We start from the raw sequence: 23,751 nt of genomic DNA, 5'->3' as shown, positions 1-23,751 counted from the left end.
TTGTCTGCTTTTTTCATGATTTTGACTTAGTTAATAAGCAAGATACACAACTGGAAAGAGTATAAACATAATTTTATGCTGATTCAAATATCCAGAGATAATTAAAATAAAATATATTTTAAGAATACATATATTTCAATGAGAACTTCTGATTATGTTCTTTTTCTAAAACATGAAAAATATGTTTTCTTTATAAATTTTAATAATGATTTTCCAGCATTTTGAGACTTTCTTGAGTCTTCATTTCATATTTTGGTGCTTACCTATTTGCATGATTTTCACTCTATCCTGTATAATATAGAGCTAATATGCAAATTAGACTAAACAGCTGAATGACTGTCCAGACAACATTCTGGACAACCTTCTGGATGAAGGTGGGGGCTGCAAAGGCTGGCTGAGGCAGCCGGAGCTGTAAGGGGCTGTGAGGGCTGGCTAGGACTGCAAGGGCTGAGCCCCTTGCACAAATTTTGTGCATTAGGCCTCTAGTTTTTAAATAATTTTTTTGCATGTTATTTCCCATCTTAAATGGCTTTTATAGTAATCCATATTAACTTACCTTCCTTTTCCTATTTTCCTCATTGCTCTAATCCTTTATTTTTTTTTCAGTCTTTATTATCAGATAGAGGCTTGGTACACAAAATTTGTGCACTTGGGGGGGAGGAGGGGGGAAGGGAGGTCGTCCCTTAGCCCAGCCTGTGCCCTCTTGCAGTCCAGGAGCCTAAACTATCAGTCAGATATCCTTAGCACTGCCATGGAGGCAGGAGAGGCTCCTGCCACTGCTGCTACGCTTGCCAGCCATGAGTCTGGCTTCTGGTTAAGCGGTGCTTCCCCTGTTGGAGTGCACTGATCACCAGGGGGCAGCTCCTGTGTTTAGCATCTGCCTCCTGGTGGTCAGTGCACGTCATAGCAACCAGTCATTCTGCTGTTTGGTAGATTTTCATATTAGTCTTTTATTATATAGGATTGTTCTCATTTTCCCCCCCACAATAATTTTGTCTAAATATGCAGTCGTTAATATTTAAACAGTATTTCATTGAACCAAGCCTAATCTTGGAATCCTAAAGAGGTTTAGTTAGTTGTTCATGTGCAAAAAAGATCAATAGGCATATAAAATGAATCCTTAGTGACTGGTAATAAACTGAATGAAGATAGTTATAATTGAATAAAAAATATAAAAACTTAAATGCAAGGAGGAAGTATATAATTTATTTGTGAGAGAGAATTCCTAACAGAAACCTATTCTGAACATTATAAAAAAGTATAATACATGACATTTTGGAACTTATATTTTTATTTGTTATTACCAATTTCAGCCAAGAAAAATATGCCTTTAGATATCTCAAAAGAAGATGTAATATAAAATCTGTCATGAACATTATTGAACATAAATAGGAAAATACAGAAAATAGCTCTTTCCTGAGTAAAGATTGGATAAACATTGTAGAATTCTTATATTATGGTTTTTCGTTGTTATTATAACATGTTAAATTTAATCTAAATCTAAATTTAATCCGAGAACATATTTAATGTAAATTAAATACAAAGCCCTTTTTGCTTTTTTATTTAACACAAATTTTGTTCTATAGAAATTTTCTGTTGACTTCGAGGAAAGTTTAGATTATACACAGAGAAATGAAATTCTTATTTAACAAAATGCATATTCAACTGCTTGCTTCATTTCTTATTAAATAAATACTATAGATGGTTATGAAATTCTTGTGTGGGAAGTATGCAAATTTAAAATAAAAATTATATCACTATATTCAAAAATTTTATTTCAAAATTTCATTCTTAATTTTGTATGTCATTGAAAATGGTAATTATTTTAATTTGGGGGGAACTATTATTTTATAAAGGCTATTTTTATTTAACAGAAAGACTGCAACATTAGTCAAAGAAAACATACATTCATTTTACCTTTTATTTAATAATATATCATTTTCCCTCTCATTTAATGCTATCTCAACTGGTTCCTTTTTCTTTTCTTTCAACAGGCTGAGATAAATGATCCCACAGATCCTTTTATTAGTTACAATATAAAAGTTTCATCAGAGGATGAAATTTTCTCCAAATATATAGGATGGAGAGTTGCCAACATACTTTCCAAACTATTCTTCCCTTCTGCCGATATTCTTCCTTTGAAAAAACCAGAGACAAAACCTCATAAAACAAAATATCTGTATAAAAAGCAAGATTCTATGAAGAAGAAAGTTCTACATTTTACTGTAAGGTAAAGTAAAGCACTATTCAAAATAGTCCTGTTATTCTAACGCATTATATTTCAAAGTCATAAAATTATTTATAATCGTGTGCCACATTATCTAACTCGGTTTCTTTTTTTAAAAAAAATTCAAATTCTGGCTCTAGCACCTCCTAGGTATTCTATCAAAAGCAAGTATTCCCTTTTCAAAAATTATTTTCTCATATTTAAAATAGGTATTATTATAAAATATAAATCAATGTTTTAATAAAGTGAAAGCTTCCCCCTCATTACTGACCCTCATTTGCCTAGTTTACCCCCACTTCCCCTTATCATTAATTGAGTGTGAATCATTCCAGGTTTACACAATCTATAAATATAAGAATTATAAGTAAATTTTAATTTTTTTCTCAATTTTTACATGAAAGTTAGTATACTAAGCATCTGTTGCATTTTTCACTTAATCGCATTTCTTAGAGAACTTTCCATGTGAGTACATAGAGCATTTTATTATTTTTTAATCAGTTATGATATTTTCCTTAGTTAGGATGCACTACAATTTATTGAACCAGTTGCCTTATGGTTGGCATTTGGTTGTTTTTGATTGTCTACTGCTATAGACTACCACAAAAGTAAACTTTCACATAGATATATTTTTCAATGTGGAATTACTGCCTGTAAGATGAATTCTCAGAAGTGTAACTGCTGTGTCAGAGGGCATATGCCTTTGTAATGTGGGTAGATATTTCCAAATTGCCTTTTAGAGGAGTTGTGCAAATTTAATACATCTTAGTGCCTGTCAATAAATGAGACTGCCTAGTTTTTCTTTAGTATTCCCAACAGATGATGCTGACAAACTTTTGGGTTTTGACATTCTGAAAAGTATAGTTTCTAGAAGCTTTCATTTTTGTTTTTCTTAAGATGAGTGTTTCAAACACCTTTCATATGTTCTAAGCCTTTTGTTTTTTCTTTATATGGGAATAACTCCTATTTATTTTGTTTATTTTTCTTTTGTGTTTTTGTCTTTTCTCTGCGTTGTAAGAACTATTTGCCTATTAATCAGTGTCCTTTTGTCTATGGTAAGAATTACAAATGTTTATTTTTTGCAGCATTTTTTATTTATCTTTAAGTCTTGTTTATATTTTGTTGCAATATAGTAATTTTCCTACATAATAAAATTTATCAAGTTTCACTATGGCTTATGCATGTTTTAGATTAAAAATTTGTCACACTGTCTCCTGGTACTTTTAAGGACTCATTTTGAACATTTTTAATCATTGGTCTAATGGAAGGGTTTTGTTGTTGTTTTGGTGTGAGGGATTGCTCCATGTGACCAATTGTCCCAGCAATATTTATTGTCATCTATCCTTCTTCAATATTTTTATTTTAAATGCTATCTTAATTAAAAACTAAATTTCCACTTATTTTATTTTTCTATGTTTTAAAATAATTTCAGTAATTTAAATCATCTACTTTGTCAAACTTTGGTAAATTCCCTCTTAGACTATCAGTACCTATGCTTCTTTTAAGGGCAGCTCTTTGTCAAATTTTTCCATTTTATGAGTATTGGCAAGGCTGTTATTCAGTCATAATGTGCAAGAACAGGTAGATTAAGGCTCTTGTCATACAATTATTTGGAGTGTCAATACTGAATACCCATCTCTTTTGAACTTTCTCTTTCTTCTTAAGTCAATTTTAGCATATTATGCTTTCATTGAATATTATTTATTTCACTCCATTTTTCAGAATTTACCTATCCATAATTGAACAAAGTAGTGTCTTAAGATTCCTTTCATTCTCTCTGTTTCTGTGGTTATTCTCCTCTTAGCCAATTGTTGTTCTGTAATTCTACATTTTGTCCCTTTATTTTCCTTTATTCATTTATTTAGTGTTTTATGTATTTTATTCAATAACCCAGATTTTGGATTCTAATTCATGTATGTTCTTATATCTATGAATCTGTTAATGCTTTTATCCTTTGATCTATTTTGTGGTTGATTTTCTAGTTTATTGAAAAAGATGCTAAATCATTTGGGAAATTTTTTCTTAGCCTATTGAAAAAGATGCTAAATCATTTGGGAAATTTTTTCTTAGCCTTTGTTTAAATCATTATGTGAATTTCCAAATCATGGGACTGTTGCTGCCCAATTATTGCAGGTATAATTATTGGATGGAACCAGATTAGTAGGCAGGCTTTTCTTTTGTGCAGAGTCAACAGAAAAATAGAGATGCTTGAGGGAAATTTTTACATAGATGTAAGCATTAATTTTTTTTAAATCAATGAGGAAGATTTATAAATTTGAGATTAAGTAGCACATAACCTGCACTTTAGTAGTCTCAGATACAGAAATAAACATTTAAAATTATTCTTCAACATATATTATAAATATTTATAAAATTGCAATTTGATCTGCTGGTCAGTGGGGCTCAGTAGTTAAGCATCAACCCATGAACCAAGAGGTCACCAGTTTTATTCCTGGTCATGGCACATGCCCATTGCGGGCTCAATCCCCAGCTGGGGCATGTAGGAGGCAGCTGATTGGTGATGCTTCTCTCATCATTGATGTTTCTATATCTCTATCCTTCTCTAAAAATCAATAAAAATATATAAAATTGCAATGTGATCAGTGTACAATGGAAATGCCAGCTTTAAATGTCATGGGTATTGAGATTTACTTTAGAATCCCCAAATATCTCCTGTATATTCTTAAGGATCACAGATATTGAAGAAAAATCAATCTGGAACCACAATGAGAGATCACTGAAAGAGTATACTTTGTTTTCTCATCATGGTCAATTAAAGGAAGGGAAGAAAGAAACTAGAAAAATAGAATAAATTAGATATTAACAAAAGGAATTTAAACATACAGCAAAGGAAAGGGACAGATGGTGATGAATGGTGCCTGCTGGGACACAGAAAGGAAAGATAGAGAGAGAAAAGGAGACATACTGGGAATGCTTAAAATAGTAGTACGGAGCAATAAAAGTTATAAGTAGAGAGAAAGATAAAAGAGACCAAAGGAAAGGAAGAAGGTATAAGGGGAAAGTCGGACACAATGAGGATGAAAGGTACAAATAGAGGGATATGCAAAGGGTTTTGGAGAAAGAGAAGAGAATGTGCAAACTCAGAGAAGAGACAAAAAAGAGTGGTGAGGTTAAGATCCAGAGTCTTATAGGCTTTTAAAGATTATTAAAAAGCTTCTCATCAGAGCTTACAGTTCATTACCTAAACGATAAGCATTCATCACTGAATAAATATTTGAATAAATATTATCTCCTTATCCATTTTATCACAGCTCATAATAAGACCTAGCAATTAAACTTAAAAGTCTCTGGCTCACATGAGAATACCAGGGGCACAGTAGCCTGAGCATCTCTCTAGCAGAAGCTCCTCAGTATGGCACAGCTCCAACAGCAATTCTCACATTGTACCATTCATGCTGTATTGAATGTCAGCAGTGCCCCTGGAATTGTGCACATTTCCAAGTGCAGTTGGTGCAAACTAATCTCTGGGTACAAAAGAGGTGACTGGAGTTAGGCTATAGCTCAATGACATCAAGTCAAAGTCTAGGTCTGGCCTGATTAAATACGCTCTGTTGTCTATTAAGGTATGAGGTAGTCCAGCCAGTATGGCTCAATAGTTGAGCATTGACCTAGGAACCAGGAAGTCATGGTTTATTTTCTAGGCAGGGCACATGCCTGGTTGTGAGCTCAATTCCCTGTATGGGGCTTGCAGGAGGCAGCTAATCAATGGTTCTCATCATTGATGTTTCTATCTATTCCACTCCCTCCCTCTTCGAAATAAATAAAAAAATATATTTTTTGAAAGGGTATAGAATATACCTGTTTTTTAAAAAGTTGTTGGAAAGCAAATTTAAATGTAAGCTATGCATTAAAAAAAGAAGACGACATCATTGGCTCACTAAACAATTGTGGGAAAAATTTTTTTTCCCCATTTGCTGGATCCTCCATTTACTCAATGATTTCATAGCTAACTCCTTTCATTAATTCTCCATCTTCCGTGTCCAGGTCCACAAACTGGAATTAATACAATTAATGAACATCTGAGAGTGTTGAAGTGCATAGGTAAAGTACAAAGACATAATGTACATTCCTTTGTATATTAAGTTCTTTTTCACCTCTTAAAGGTCTTCATGCATAGTGTCAGATCACCAATTCTTCAAATATTCCTAGGAATCTCTACTTTGTGTTTTCAACCAATAGCAATGTGAAAGTCTACAAGAAGGCCAATATTTAAGGACTGGAATATAGGGCACATTTAAGAGGCAGGAGGAAAGAAAACAAGATAGGATTCCTTATTGCCTTAGAGCACTAAAGCATACTTATTTCAGGGTGAAGATCTGAAAATTTACTAGCAAAAAGGAAATGGGAGCTTGCTTTTTCAAGGGTGGCAGAATGCTTCCCTTATTAATGAAACATCTGCTACATCTCATGACCTATAATTTTCTCCAAAAGCATTTTTTCTCACTTGTGTTTCTAGCCTATAAAATTCTTTGAAAGCAGTTCTTTCTTTTATGTTGGTAAACATATATTTTGTTCTAAATGACTTGCAGATTTTACTTCTTTATAAAAATTTTCAAAAGAAAATGTATTATTTTGCTTCTGTACATTGAATTTTTGGGTTTTGCTTTAAGTTAATGCACCATGCTGCTGCGTATATGCTCTTTTTGCCCCTCAGCAGTTCTTTAAAAATGAAAAAATAATTGTGGTTCTTCTCTATATCATAAAAGCTGCAGCCAAAAAAAACAGGCATATAATACTTCTTCAAAGCATAGTATTTTCCTTTCCTCTTTTTGTCAGTAAAACTATCTTAAATTTACTTTAAGGCTGAGATTCAGAACTCTGAAGACCAAGTTGCCATACCTATAATTTTTGGTCATATAGCTTCTGAGGTTTCTTAAGTGTATTTTCTAAGATTATATCTTGAATTGCTAAAAACTCACAAACAACTACTTTTTTGCACATATGTAAAGACTAGGAGAATACTAGCTTAAAACTTTATTTCTTATCATGCTTAGTTTGCTGGAAATTTTATGTTGGAAGACTTCATTCATAAGACCAGCACCTAGAAGAGAGACCAGGGGAAACTGGCAAAAATGGACTGAGAACATCTGTTGTCATTTAGGCAGGAAATTTTACATGACGGACTTCATAAACAGGATGGACACATCCCAAGTTACTGCACATCCTCTGTATCTTTTTTTAAATAAAATGAGCTAATTCTCAAGTAATAGAACTAGGTGTAGTCTATATTTTCTGAACGGAGACAGGGTGGGAAAAGGTTAATAACACAATATTTCAGGAGAGAGGTTAAAAACAGGCTTTATTGAAGAGACTTATTCTCAGCAAAAAGAGGTGCATGATCCTCATTTCTCATCTCACTGAGATGCACTGGAGTGGTGGGAAGCAATTGGATAGTCAATGTTTTTTTTTGTGGGAAAAGACACTGTCTAACTGCAACTCTCTGTGTATTGTAATTAGTGTGAAAAAGAATTTGGGCTCAGTTGCCAAGCTATCTGAAGTTGGGGATCAGCTGGACAGCGGATGCTAGAAATGTCAGCTGCCCCAAATCTGGAGTCATTGAGACATGCTCCTAGAAGGCTATTGGACTCCTTGGGAAGTTGGGTTTGGGATAAACTCTGCCAAATGGGAGACTCTTAAGACACCTAGATTCAAGCACTGGTGGGGTCCCTCAGTCTGGCTACATCCTCTCACAATCCAGCACCTCTCGGGGGATGTCGTTCTCCTGGTTTCAGGCCTGGGCTGTGGGAGTCAGGCTGAAACCGGCAGTCCAACATCCCCCAAGGGATGTAGTAGTGTGTGAAGCGGCAGGTGGTTAGGGAGGAGCCCGAGCCCAGGCCAGGGACTGCGCCACTCCTGCTCATCTCTGCCCTGCTGCACCCGGCACTGGCACCTCTCAGTAGCACTGTTGCAGAGGTGGGAGAGGCTCACACCACCACAGTTGCACTTGCCAGTTGTGAGCCTGGTATCTGGTGCCCATCTGTCAGTTGAGTGGCGCTCCAGCTGTGTGAATGCACTGACCACCAGAGGGCAGCTTCTGCATTGAGAATTTGCCCCCTGGTGGTGATTTTGCATCATAGCTACCAGCTGATCATCCAGTCACTTAAGCATATACATATGCATACACACACACACAGCCTGGCCTGCCTCCTTTCACAGTCTGGGAGCCCTCAGGGGCTCAGGGGATGTCCTACTGATGGCTTAGGTCTGCTCTCCGCAGCCAGTCAGGGGAAAGAAACTCCTTATCATGCCTCTGCTGATGCCACTGCCAGCTGTGCAGCTGCCTGAGCCTCAGCCCTTGCAGCCACCATGGTTTGCCTGAGCCTCAGCCCAGCTTGCCATCAACAGCTTGCCTGTACCCCAGGCTGGCCCTAGGCAGTGGCACCTGCCATCCGTGGCTTGCCTGAACCTCAGGAAGTTGCTGAGGCTTTGTCCAGAAGGACACAGTGTCAAGTCCCTGCCTATCTGCACATGCCTGCCATGCATGCAGCCTCCTGCTTATGGGTTGTTACGACATGATGGTGTGACAACCATTAGCATATTAGCTCTTTATTATATAGTATAGTATAGTATAGTATAGTATAGTATAGTATAGTATAGTATACCGTGTTTCCCTGAAAATTAAACATCCTCCAAAAATAAGACCTATTTACAGGTTTCCTTCTGAGTGAAATATAAGGCATTCCCCCGAAAATAAGGCCCCCCCTAGGCTCTGTCTCAGAATGAAAATTAATTTACTGTAAACTGGTCGCTAGGGCTGCTCCGACTGGCGTCTAGCAACCAGTGACATTATACAGAGTCCTGATGTCACTGCTGTGTGGCGGCGGAGCAGAGGTCAGAGTGAGCGGTGAGCGCGGGCCCGGAGAGAGGAGGAGACTTTAGCAAATGCGTATAGAAGAACAGGAGGATTAGAGCGGACAGGACTTGGCAAAGGTGGTGAGTGCTGGTGTGTCTCTAGTGACACTACCTGATGCTCGCAGCCGCCCTCATGATGACTGAAGGTTCTCAGTCAGTGGCAGACCCTGCTCCAGCCCAGATCCAGGCCCTAGCGAGCCCAGTGACAATCCCCAGGCAAGCCCCAGGGGGTAAATGTCTGATAAAGGGGTAGGGGGGATGTCTGGTGAAGGTGTTCGGTGGCACAGGGGTGGGGGGAGGGGTATCACTTAAAATGACAGGATGATCCGAGGAGGCAATCAAAATGATACAGGAGGATCAAAAGGGGTTACTAAAATGGTAATCCCCTTCTGATTCTCCTGTGCCATTTTGATTCCCCCTCTGATCCCCCCTGTGTCATTTTAAGTGACCCCCTCCCCCACCTTGATACCCCAATTCCTTTTTTTTACCGCTAGAAATGAGCACAAAAAGAAAAAGCTACTCTGTGGAGTACAAGAAAGGAATCGTGGAAGACTCTTGGGGCCAAAATCTTACTGCTTTCTGCAAAGAGAAGATGTTGAGTATCCGACTGGTCCGAAAATGGCAAGCAGAGTATGGTAACCTCATTGAACAAGTGGACAAGGGAAATGCTAAAAAGTGCAAGTTTGAATCAGGTCGGCAACCATTATTTTCCGAGCTGGAAGACCTGATCTGTGAATGGGTTGTTGACAGGAGAGCAAAGGCTTTGGTTGTGAATAGGGCTCAGATTCAAGAATTTGCCCTTGCAATGGCACCACAGTTTGACATAGCCCCCAAAGACTTCAAAGCATCTCAACACTGGCTGGATAATTTCCTTCAGCGAAGTGAACTATCTTTAAGAAGATCTACAACACTGTTTAGGTTGGAAGATACTCAAGTTATTAAGCGAGCACTTGCATTCAAGTCCTTTATTGATGATGCTGACTTCCCTAAATACAATCTTTCCAACATGATTGCTATGGATGAAACTGCAGTGTTTATGGGCCAATCATCTCAAACAACAATTGAACAGCGGGGTGCCTCCTTAGTGTACATTCCCTCCACTGCTTACGAAAGTGCACGTGTTTCCTGTATTTTGGCAGTTCATCCTGGATCGCACTAAAATCCCACCTTTAATCATTTCTAAGAGCAAGAAGGAAAAGATTGAACGTGTTTTGGGCATTTTTATTCTTGAAACTGAAAAAGCCTGGGCCACACAAGCAGTTATAAGGAAGTGGGTCGATTTAATGCTGCCACTTGTTATGTGAGGGAGCCAAAGAGGTCTGCTAGTCTGGGATGCAGCCAGCACTCACCAAGTTAAAGACATGAAGACATTTCTTCACGAAAGAAAAAAAGATCAGATAATGATTCCTGCAGGAATGACGGCCTTTCTCCAGACTCTTGATATTGCAATAAACAAGCATTCAAGGACAATTTGTGCATGGAAATTAATGACTACATTGAAAATAGAATGGAGAGAAATCAGCATGGAAACTTTGTGAACCTAAACTGCAAGAAGTTGTGACTTGAGTGAAGAATTCATGGGAGAAAATCACTGACAATTGCATTGCAAATGCACTGTGAGCAGGCTACTTTGACAAGAAGTACTCATTTAATGACAGTGCTATTGCTAAACATGAGAGATTTGGTCCACTGATTCTTAAAGAAATGGAGTCACAAGAAATTCACCAGGAAATTCAGGAATTGGATTGTTATGATGATGTTCCAGAAGATGATGACATGATTGTCATTGAATAAATGAGTAAATTCTTGATACTGTAGGATTCAGTTTGTCTGGTTTGTGTTGACAACTACCGTACTACCGTACCGTATACAGGTAATAAATTTCCTTTATTTTCAGTTAACAATAAATGTGTACTGTATTCTTCTTCATGGAAAAATAAGACATCCCCTGAAAATAAGACCTAGTGCATCTTTGGGAGCAAAAATTAATATAAGACACTGTCTTATTTTCAGGGAAACAGGGTAGTATAATATAGTATAATCCTATGTAATAAAAAGCTAATATACTAACTGTCCCCTCAACCAGGAGTTTGACCAGGAGTTCAACCAGGGGGCAGGGCTGGCTGGCCAACTGCCTGCAGCCCCTCCCCATGCTGGCCCCACCTTTGGCCAGCCCAACCTGATCCAGCTGGATCCCACCCAGGCACAAATTCATGCACTGGGCCTCTAGTATAATATAATTTGATATGGTATATAAAATTATACACATGTACAGGATGGGGCAAAAGTAGGTTTATATTTGTGAGTACATGAAACAGTTTATTCTTGTGTTATTAGTTAATACCAGTTATTAATACAATAATAATATTAATAAAAATAGTAATAATAGTTATTACTATTGCATTATTTTTCATATAAACAACTGTAAACCTACTTTTGCTCTTCCTTGTATTATACATAATCATGTAAATTATATGTATGTCACATATATATGTGTATACATAATATATACATATACATATACACACACATATATATATTAATATATATATATATATATATATATATATATATATATATATATATATAGAGAGAGAGAGAGAGAGAGAGAGAGAGAGAGAGAGAGAGAGGGAGATTTAAAAAGGAAAGTTTCAAATCTTGGATTTTTAAAAAGTTGGTTAGATCACCAACTCAGATCAATCATTTGAAGTGTTAAAACTTCTAGAGATTGAAGTGGTATTGCAAGTGAAATCCAATTGCCAGTGACAGAACCATGCTTCATATATCCATTTCCAATACATGATTCAGTTTGCCTGAAGTCTTGCCTTAGAGACAGGTCAATCCCCATCTATCTTCTAATGTCTCCTCCTCTCCTGCCTTTCCACTGGAGCCTTGGTCTGAACTAGAAATCCAGGTGTGATAATTGAGCCCACACCTTTAGCTGCTGCTTTTAATATAGTGGCTTTATGCTTTTAAGACAGGAGTCTAGCTTCAATATGATTATTAACTCTAGGAGTTCTTCATTCATGGTGACACAATGGAATGCAGACTCTTAAAATTGCTTAGTTATGAAAAAGAACTGGGTAAGATGTAAAAACATGCTATGTTTTAAATATAGATCAATGAGAATAAAAATGATAGCCCTATACGCCGAAACCGGTTTGGCTCAGTGGATAGAGCATTGGCCTGTGGACTGGAAGGTCCCAGGGTCTGTTCCGGTCAAGGGCATGTACCTTGGTTGGGGGCACATCCCCAGTGGGGGGTGTACAAGAGGCAGCTGATCGATGTTCCTCTCTCATCAATGTTTCCAACTCTCTATCCCTCTCTCTTCCTCTCTGTAAAAAATCAATAAAATATATTTTAAAAAATGATAGCCCTACGGAACCCAAAAATTGTACAACCAAAACCAATATCTACGTTTTTCATGTGCGCTGTGCTCTTTCAAAGAGAAGGGCAATGTTCAGCTTGTGATGAAACACATTTGTAGTGGTTGGCAAACATGTATTATCTGTTTAACTGGAATGTAAAGTTGGATATGACATTAATCAAATGATATACCCTCTCAAATTTCTAGGTTCTCAGAAAATATTAAGTGTATTAAAGGATTTAATCTCCTCCCATTTCTACATGTTTCCTTGGTAAGATCAAATACTTGTTCAGACATATGAATTCTTTGAAAACTTTAGTGCCCAGGGCACATGCTTTCTGTCCACCTGTCAGAGCAAATGTTGCTCCTCAACTAACCCAGCCTGTCCCAGGATCTCTCTTGCTATGGTTTTAATGGGGGAAAATTGCCAAACCAGTACATGAAGCTTTCTAAGTTCATAGACAACAAACATCCAGTGGACAAAAGTATGGTATCCTGTATATTATATATTTATATCTATGTACATACAATAGAAATGAATTTCCATCCTTTAATGAGACATTTTCATAGATCAAAATACCAAAAAAAAATGGAATGTTGGGCAGTTTTTCACTTAGAAGCAAAAACTCAATAGCTTTCCTATTTATTTTACAAGCTTACAGGCCTTTAAAAAATTTACTAGCCTTTCCAATTTTTAAAAAGATTTGTTAATGACATAGTGATATAATTAATAATGGCACAGTGTATCTCTCCTACCTTTTATCCAATAAAAAAGGCACAGAGATATGCACATAAGGGATTAATTTCTCCCCATAACACTTTTCAGCCCCTTATTTACTTCATGTCCTCCATTTTCATTTAAGAAAGTAAAACTCAGCCCAAACCAGACTATGTGAAAATGTTTATGCCAATGGCTGTTGTGAAATCGGAGATCTCAGAGTGAGTTCAAAACATCCTCCTAACAGGCTCCGTATGTTTTGCATCTGGAGCCCAGTGAGGAGTATCATGACCAGGAGCAGAGAAAGAGAGTGGTACCAGGATGCGTGAAAATTGTGTGACACATCTGCATGTCTCCATGCATGTCTTTCTTATCTCCAATCTATATTGCTGCTGCATGTCTGAACTTTGCACATTTGTTTCTATATTTTGGTATGTGCTTCATATATGTCTTTCTTCCCAAAACTTTTATTTTCACATTCTAAATCCTCTTTTCATTTTTATTCTTTAATCTTCCACCCTCTTTTTTAAAAAAGGGTGCATCCACATCCAACACTAATCATGCCTTATATTTTTAATAAATTGTCATATCCATTTATCACTCTGAACAGCTTCCACTTTCAGTGCCAACTCTGTCACTGCAATATAGGATCAGTAATTGCTAAGCATTTATCATATCTGAAGTGATATGTCATTAAATTCTTGGCTGTTCACAATAGTTCACTAACCTGAGTCTTGTCGAGCTAGAACTAATGTTGAGTGGTTCCCTTTCTGTGTTTTTTTCTACATAAAGCTATTCAAAGGGGGAAAAAAAAAATGTCTTTAGCATTGTAATTTTATTAAAACGTTTATATAAGCAAACCAATATTGCCACACAGAAGTCTAAGCACAGCAGTCTAAAAAATCAACCACCCATTAATATACTAATTTTAAGCAAGAAAAGATTGTGATAAGTAAACCATAGCCCCCCCCCCCCCAAAAAAAAATCATCTACACTAATAAAAGAGAAACATGCAAATTGACCACACCTTCACTACACCCACCATCCAATCAGGAGTGAATATGCAAATTAATCTAACAACAATGGTGATGGCCCCACCCCCAGCTGCTCTGGGCCTCTGGGCAGCATGCAGGGGTGGGGCGCCTGCTATGAGGGGGATGATGGGACAGAGGGAGCTATAGGAGTGGCGCTTGAGCTACAGGAAAAGATTGAAGATGGCAGCCAGAGCGAAGGCTTGGGTCCTGGGTGCCGGAGGAAAACCAGTGCCAGCAGCCAGGGGAAGGAAGGCCTATTGCATGAATTCTCTTCATGCAACGGACCTCTAGTGTATAATAATTTCACTAGCCTTTTTAAAAATACATTTTTATTTCAGAGAGGAAGGGATAGGAAGAGATAGAAACATCAATGATGAGAGAATCATTGATCTGCTAACTACTGCATGTCTGCTACTAAGGATTGAGCCCACAACCTGGGCATGCACCCTGATAATGAATCAAACCATGACCTCCTAATTGGTGCTCAACCATTGAGCAACACCAGCTGAGCTCACTAGCTTCTTTTATTGCTTGGCTATGTTGCAACCAACAGTGATTTTCAGGAGTTCCTCTCTAAAGGCCAAGCATTAAAACAAATCTGACATACTCATCCTCACAAATTCCCCAAAGCCTATTGGTCTTATTCCCATGATACTTACCTACTATCCCTGTAATAAAATATGGAAAGAAAGACAATAGACAGTGAATTCCACTGGGAACTCACTGTCTATTGTCTTTCTCAGACACTAATAAAACTCAGACAACCTCCCTGACAACCAGTGAGAGAAGAACCAGTGAAGTGACATAGCCCATGGGTTTAGGTGGGGCAATTAGCCCCACTCTGAGAACCCAGCCGGCATTAATATTCAATATATTGGCCTCTGAGGCATGCTGGTCAAGTAGACATTGGATTAACTCAGACTGAAGACTTTGCAGGTTTATTTTCAGCATACCAATGTATATCATCAGTGGTTGTGAAGTTATGGAGGAGGTAGGGGAGCAGTGGAAATGGCAAAAGAAGTGACGGCAACAGTAACTGAACAAGCTTGGGGATCCCAAAATCTACCAGCAAGACCCTCTGGAAAATCTACCAACATTTCTGTATTCATCCTACATATACTCAGTCATCACATAGCACTTGCTGTCATAGAATTCTAAACATAGCTGTATGTTAAACAAACTGTATGTTAAACATACTGATATCAAGCAGGGAGAGGTTGTGGCTAGTGTATGCATATAAAAGAAAAAAAAATGCAGAAAATAATTTATAGGTTTCCTTTTACCAATCTTGTTCAATTTCATATTTTACTCTATATTTAATCTCAATGTTATGAAAATCTTCAAATTCTGGATGCTAGAATATTCAGAATATCCATTAATATTACATGTAAGTCCAGATAGGACTGGCCAGTAGTAGTATTGTAAATTCTTCCACTCCTGACTTAGTAAGCAGTCATTTTAACCCTTTAACTCTGTATTTCATAGTTTTGTTGCCAGTAAGTCATATCTATTTGAGAGTGCGATAAAGTGACAGACCCAAGGTAGTAGTAATGTGGCTGGAAAATATAAAAATATATATAATTGCTTTTTTGGGGAGGATGTTTACACATAAACTACATATTTAAGAAATAAAAAATTTAAATAAATGGAAGCACTAAGGGAGTTCTCTTATGACATTTTGACATTTTCTCTTGCTTTCTATGGTCAGGGATTCATCTAATCCAACCATGACTTAACAGGATTTTAAAATCAGGAATGGAAATTATTCAGTATTCATATACTCTGTTGCTGAATAAGCCTCACTGTCAGAGGGCCATTTCATATCTTTTATCTTTAATTGTGACTATATGTTATCGCATGAATGAGAATTGTACCAGAAGGCAGTTAATTTGATTGATGTAGACAGCCGAAGTGGGTAATTCAGACCCCTGAAACTCCCTTTAGGACTTGAATGATCCTATTTGGCTGTCTCAGTGAGTCCCAACAGTGTGCTAATTACCATATTTTCCCTTCAGTATGTGGACAACCACCTCTAAAACTGTTTTCTCAGCCCACTTGCATTTACTTTTTGTTGGGGACTATAGTATTATATTCAAGTTCAAGAAGATTTTTTAAAATAAGTAGACTGAATATGAGGGAAAATGAGCTTTCACACAAAAAAGTACAAAAATTAAAAGGTGGAAGCACATAACTGCTGCCACAACAATAATTAAGTTTGGTAAAAAAAAAAAAAAAAAAAAAAAAATCAAATCAATTGAACACTCACTGGTATCTGTAAGGTATAGTAGAAAATAAATTCCTAGTCTTTATATAACTTGGACCACAAAAGATTACTATGGTTGGCAGTGTGTTGGAAGAAAAATAAATTACTATTAGGGAGTCCCTAAGGGTGAAACTAGCCCAGAACAGTACACACCTTCTATGTTTTAATGATAAAGGGATTTAGGAAATTAGGTGGGCAAGTCTGATTTGGTCATGCAAGTTGTACCATTCAGGTCCCTCTCATTCTTCCCTCATTACCACTCCCCACCCCCTGCTCAAATTCTGGTAGACATTTCAATGGAATAAAAAAAGGAGAATAGTTCAGTTTTCTATAATTTTGTGAATCTAAGCATACCTGTTTGAGAGCATCAGGGGTACTGAAGACCTAGTGTTCCACCATGGCCAGTGTGAACAATTCAGATTAGCAGATCATATTGCTTCCCTTTTCTTTTTTAAATGTCATGATCACTGCTAGGACTTGTTCTTGCCTAAGAGCTGGGGAGTTCACTATCAACTGTGAGGAGGCCAACCAGTCAAAGTTGTCATCAGTTTTAAGAGCCATTTCCAGGGAAGAGCCATAGGAGTCATTTGGTCCAATGCCCTACTTGTATATGAGGAAAGTAAGATTTTATAAGGTTACATAGGAGAAATGGAGCAAGATAGCAGACTTGGATAAATACCTAAGATTTCCTTACTCCCTATATGGTTTCATATTTGAACACCTCAAGTTCTTAGAGTTGTGGCAATACTCTAATGGTTGAGACTCTTTTCAAAGGGCACATTGATAGGAATTAACTAAAATTTTATTAGCTTTTCTGAGCTGAAATCTTTTGGATTTCTTGTTTGAAAATTAATTTCTAGTCAATTTATGTAGCAGTTTTTGTGTTATAGTTATGCTCTCCTGTATTCTAGCATTATCATCTCTTTTTAAAAGCCCAGCACTTTAATATTCTAAGTAATAACTTTCCTCTACTCAAGCAGCTATTTTAAAAAGTGGGCTCAATATTTTTATTATTTTCCTGATTGGTCTTTTATAGCTCTCTGTCTCAAAGGAGACTTTTAATAAAGATAGTAAAAGGTCCACATTAGAAGATGAAAACTAGTACAAAAACAACAACAATGAATTAAAATGGCACTGTCTAAAGTGACTATTATATGTAAAGATAGAAAAATAGCTATTTTAATTTATAGATGCACAATAAATCCTGTTTCATTCTCACAAGGTGCCTAATTATAAACTGCCAAGATATTCAAAGGAATGCACTGCATGACTTGCAAATGACAAATGGAGAGGGAATGAAAAATAGACACATAGCAAGGATCAATTATCCAATGTTCTTATACAATTTTAAGGGTCAGTTCCTTGGGTATAGAAGGCTCAAGGGACTCATTTCCCTCTAAAAAAAAAAAAAAAAGTCACACAGCTCTCTTTCATGCATAGCCATTTGGCAACCACGCAGATAGTTCTTACAGCAGAAGATAAGGTGAACAAGAACATTTGCTGAGCATTCAGCAGCAAAATTTAGGGCCTGCTCTGCATTTTTGAAGTATAGGGCTCCAAGAATGGGTTTGTGGAGAAGAACAAAGATCCTGACCAAATTTAACTATAGAATTCTAACATAGGTAAACATCAAACTAGGCTCTGGGTGAATATGTCTGAAGCAAATGGATAAAAAGTACTATAAATCATTCAATTAAGTTAGTGAGGTACACAATGATACCCATTTTTATGGTGGACCCTTAGGAGCCTAATTTTCTCTTGAATTCAGTGCTCAACCACCGACATTTTTTTCCATCTTGATGGTCTGACAAGACCCCAAATTTAACATATCTAAAGTTTAACTCAGTTCTCTCTGACGCAAACCTGCCCGTTCCACTATTTTCTCAGTAAATGGAAAATTCATCCCTCTGTTAACTGAGACCTTGAAACCATACTTGTCTCTATTTCACTCACATTCCATGTTCAATCACTCAATCTATCAGACAATCAAAATATCTCCAAAAATTTTCACCATATCCATTGTTTCCACCTGATTCAAAAAAGAAGAAAGCAAATTGTTATTTGGGACAGCACAGTTTAGCTGTGGAATCTACACTTGCAATAATGGTAGAATTAGTAGGACATGAACAATAGCTGAAATCTCTATTGTAGATCAGGCACTTGGCTAAGCACTAAAGAATCTAGTAAATCAGATAAATATGATTCTCACCTTCACCTAGTTTAAATCTAAAACAGAGGTCAGAAAAATCAGAAAGTAAATGAGGTAATTACACATTACTTGAAATCCCATGAGTGAAATTAACTGGGCAAAAATATTTAAAGTAATTGATATCTTTGGTACAGTTGAAGTCTGACCAATTTGAAAGTAGTATTAGACATGAGATTGAAAAAAAGGAGGATGTACAAGCAGTCCTTCGAGGTTATTGTTAGCATCTTCAACTTGGTGATTATACCTTAACTCAGTTGATCCTCAAAATAACCCTATAAAATCAGTATGATTATGGCCTACATTTTCTGTATCAGAATGTGATGTTCAGAGAGGTAAGAAATTGAATTAAGTTCATTTAGTTAGTACTTATGACTCCAGTCCAAAATTTCTGATTGCAAATCCCATCTATTTTCCACTACATTGTGCAGCAGCTCCTAATTTCAAACATCTGGGGAGTGGGGGAGGGGAGTAGTAATTGGAGGATTCCACATTAGACAGCCAGGAAAGATCTTATTGAGAGAGTGATTTGGAGCAGAGACCAGCTGCAGGAGAATGAGCCTGCTTTTTAAAAAACTTAGGCAGAGGGAACAGTGAACACAAAGCCCAGGGGAAGCGAAGGACTCACCTTGTGTGGTAACTAAAAAGTTAAGTGTGGCTGCAGAATAGTGAGTAAGGGGAAGGTAAGAGGAGGTGAAGTTGTTACTGAAACCAGACCTCATAGGACTGTAAATCAAGATAAGGAATTCCGGTTTTATCGTGCAAAAGGAAGTAATTGGAAGGTTTTAACCAGAAGAGGAACAGAGCCACTTCACCTTTTAAAGAGAACAGATGTTGGCCTGAAGCTGAAGGCTGAATTAAATTGACATTTCTCCTATTTCTTTTGTCCCCTTTTTCAAGATTTAAAAGTGGTTTTGAACGTTTATACTAAATGTTGACAATCCCCCCCCCCCCCCCCCCCCCCCCCGCCGAGATCTACCCTTCCCAAGCACAAAGAGGAATTTTAGTCTGTACCTACAGCTCTATTATTTGGCCAGAGTTTCAGCCCCTTCCAACTGCAGAAATTCCCTGGTAAATCTTTACTAGCCTGAGGAGGGCAACATTTGATCGATTCATTCAATAGGGTTGGAATAATCATAAGGATAGAATAATATTTATGAAATAATACTGATATTTTTAAATTAAAATATAAAAGAAGAAACTCTTGTAGTTGGTTTTTAGGTATGCTGCTTTATAAAATGTAGATATTTGCATGTATTTGTCTATAAATCATACACACACACACACACACACACTTTATAGGGAGTTTATAGCAAAAACAATCACATACACACTCACACATGCAAACACTCACACAAAAAAATGTGTTCTAGCAAATATTTGTTTTTATACTTATATTATTTACCATCCTAGCAATGGCAATAACATCATGCGCTTACGTGGTAGTCATCTCTTTTCCTATTATCACAACATTTCAAGCTAAACAAGGAAAATTTCCATTTTGATAATGATTTTATTTATATAATTTATTTTATATTGGACTCACTTTTCTTATACTTTAGGCTTTCAGATTATTCTATTAGCTGTAGAAAAATTTAATAAAGCTCAATTAAAAACTAAACTAAACTTTACTTTCCTAAAATATTCTTGATACAGCTAGGCTTACTCAAATTAAATATGTTAAATATGATAGACCTCTTTCACACTTCTAATAGTGTTTTTCCCCACAACTATCTCCTGTATATTTTTCTAGTTTCAACAAGTGATTTTTGAGATGTTAGTTTACACTATCTTAAGGTTTTTTTCTTCTTCTAACAGTTACTAAAAATTTCATGGAGGGCTCTTGAAGGCCCAAAAGCTATTGACCTTACAAAATGAATTTTTAATGTGGGAAATTCCAGGAACCTAGCCAAGTCATGTAGGGCTTTTGGGGTCTGGAAGGCCTCTCTTAAATTACATCTACCATGAGAACCCTCAAAATGGTCACCTATGCTGCATTCATCCTAAGGCTACATCTGCCTACAATAAATTTGTCTCAAGAAAAGTTATCCTATAATTTTATAATGTGGACACTCAAAAAATTTTATCCCTGAATTTATTAAGACTAAAATATATTTGACAAAGGAGGCATGAACATACAATTGAGTCAAGACAGTCTCTTCAATAAATGGTGTTGGGAAAATTGGACAGATACATGCAAAAAAAAAAAAAAATGAAACTAGATCACCAACTTACACCATACACAAAAATAAACTCAAAATGGATTCAGGACTTAAACATAAGATGGGAAACCATAAAAATACTAGAGGCATCCACAGGCAGCAAAATCTCAGACATAAGCCGAAAGAACTTCTCCACTGATAGTGCCCCTAGGGCAATGGAAGTTAAAGAGAAAATAAACAAATGGGACTACATCAAAATAAAAAGCTTTTTCACAGCAAAAGAAACTATAAATAAAACAATAAGAAATCTCACTGTATGGGAGAACATATTTGCAAACGTTATCACTGATAAAGGTTTAATCTCCAACATCTACAGACAGCTTATACAACTTAATAAAAGGAAGATAAATGATCCAATAAAGAAATGGGCAACAGACCTAAACAGAATCTTTTCAAAAGAAGACGGAAGGCCAAGAGACACATGAAAACATGCTCAAAGTCACTAATTATCCGAGAGATGCAAATCAAAATGATAATGTGGTACCATCTCACACCGGCCTGAATGGCTATCATCAACAAATCAACAAACGACAAGTGATGGCAAGGATGCAGAGAAAAAGGAACCCTCGTGCACTGCTGGTGGGAATGTAGACTGGTGCAGCCACTGTGGAGAACAGTATGGAGCTTCCTCAAAAACTGAAAATGGAACTCCCATTTCACCCAGTAATCCCAATCCTAGGAATATATCCTAAGAAACTGGAAACACCAATAGGAAAGGATATATGCACCCCTATGTTCATAGCAGCACAATTTACAATAGCTAAGATTTGGAAACAGCCTAGGTGCCCATCAGTAGATGATTGGATTAGAAAACTGTGGTACATCTACACAATGGAATACTATGCTGCCATAAAAAAGAAAGAATTCTTACCATTTGCAACCTGGATGGAATTGGAGAATATCATGCTAAGTGAAATAAGCCAGTCAATGAAAGAAAAATACCACACGATCTCACTCATTTATGGATAATAAAGAAAATTATAAACGGTTGAATAAAAAGACAGTAAAGCATCAAACAGAATGTCAAATTACAGCAGGAAGGTTAGGGAGAGGTGGGGGAGATAAGAGATCAACTGGAAGACTTGTGTGCATGCATATAAGCATAATCAATGGACGTAAAACTCTGGGAGGTGAGGGCATGTAGGAGAGTGGGGTGAGGGTCGGGGGCAATGTTAAGATATGTACACATATAATACCTTAATAAAAAAATGAAAAAAAATTAATGAAAGTTTTACCCTCTTCCTGAAAAAGTTTTATCTTTGATTATACTTAAAATGTCATCATAATTTAAGGTTTATATAACATTATCACAAAGATGAGGATGTATAATAATTAATTATAACACAACTAATGAGTATTTACATTCTACTTCTATCTTGCAATTCCTTTATAAACAGAAGCTAATTAATAGCTGAGATGTCAGTATTTTATCTTCAAAGAGTTTATCACTTTAGATTATGGTTTATTGTTAACTTAAGTGATTCTTCTGCATTCCTCTTTGGTATAGCACAGTGCACTAGAAGGCAGATTTTTTCCTTTATTACATTGTAAGTAGGTAAAAGGTGTCCAGACCATGTATTACACCCATTTATGCTTGCTAGAGCCCTGGAAACAATGGGAGCAATGTCACTTTCTTTGAAGGAAACATTTTAATGGGATATATTGAATATACTTATTCCAGAAATAAAATTATTGTCCCTATACAACAGACAAATAAATGATTTGCAAACAAACCACACCACTTCATATCTTGTATTTTGATCAGCTTATAGGGATTTAAAAAAATGTCCAAAGTTCTTTGTATCATGGAAGAACTGTTTATATGTATAAAACTATTTATATGTCTAAAGCTATTTATATGTCTAAAGCTATTTGTATGCCCAATCTTATTTATATGTTCAGAACTATTTATATATCCAGAAAGCCTTGTATTTTCACAGCATGATTTTTCTGAAGATTTCAGCTTCCCAAGTGTTTTTTTTCAGCCCCATGATGCAGCAGTGAGTCTGCTATCTTCAACTCCATCCTTGACTTTATCTTACAGAGTACTTATTGTGATTATCCATTTGGTGTCATTATATCATAGGTTTTTTTGTTGTTGTTCTATTTACTTTAGATCTTCTTCACCTTCTCCTTCTTCTCCTTCTCCTTCTCCCTTTCCCTCTCCTTCTTCTGCCTTTTAAGGTAGAAACTTAGAGCATTGATTTTAAAACTGTTATTCTCTTTTAAGGTGTATCTTCAAAGCTACAGATTTCCCTCTAATGAGATTTTGTATTTTCATTTTAACCAAGTGCAAAATAGTTTCTTATTGTACTGGTAACAACTTCTTTGAATCATGGCTATTTATAATATACTTTTAAATTTACAAATATGTAGGGGATTTATAGCTATCATTTTTATTCACATAAAATTTAATCCCACTGTTATCAGAGGCCATACTTTATAAAATTTCAATTTTAAAAAACACAGCGATACTGTTTATGATTGAGCATTTGGTCTATATTGGTAAATGTCTGGGTGTACTTGAAAATACGTATTCTCTCCTTGTGTGTAGTGTTCTATAAATGTGAAATTAGCTCACCATAGTTAAAAGAATAATGAAACTCTTCTCTATCTTTGCTAATTTTTAAACTATTTTTCAGTTGTAAGCTGCTGAGAGTCATTCAGTCTTAGTTGTCCATCATCCCCTTTTGTGAAATCTGTAAAATTTCATTTATCAATTTTATTGCTTCTCACACTGTATATTCATTTCTCAGCATCTTTATTTCTCCTCTAAGGTTTCAATTTTCTTTTATTGGTGTTAATACATAAGGGTTTTTAAAGTGTGAGGGAAGGTGAAACTAT

At 36.4% G+C, this 23,751-nt stretch overlaps 1 protein-coding gene across 5 annotated transcripts in view; it reads left to right on the top strand.

Moving 5' to 3' along the window:
- The window catches only part of TMEM232 (transmembrane protein 232), a 145,364-nt gene that overhangs the window by 68,340 nt on the left and 53,273 nt on the right, over positions 1-23,751 (top strand). For all 5 annotated transcript variants that reach the window (XM_084882807.1, XM_084882808.1, XM_084882809.1 and 2 more), the window contains one exon: positions 1,995-2,230. In XM_084882807.1, the coding sequence (XP_084738933.1) occupies positions 1,995-2,230 (236 nt within the window). The remainder of the gene's footprint in view (positions 1-1,994; positions 2,231-23,751) is intronic.

Source organism: Pipistrellus hanaki, assembly GCF_964339955.1.
Source record: "Pipistrellus hanaki genome assembly, chromosome: 4".
Lineage (NCBI taxonomy): Eukaryota > Metazoa > Chordata > Mammalia > Chiroptera > Vespertilionidae > Pipistrellus > Pipistrellus hanaki.
Note: the sequence above shows the minus strand (reverse complement) of the source record. Positions and strands in the feature narration are given on the sequence as shown.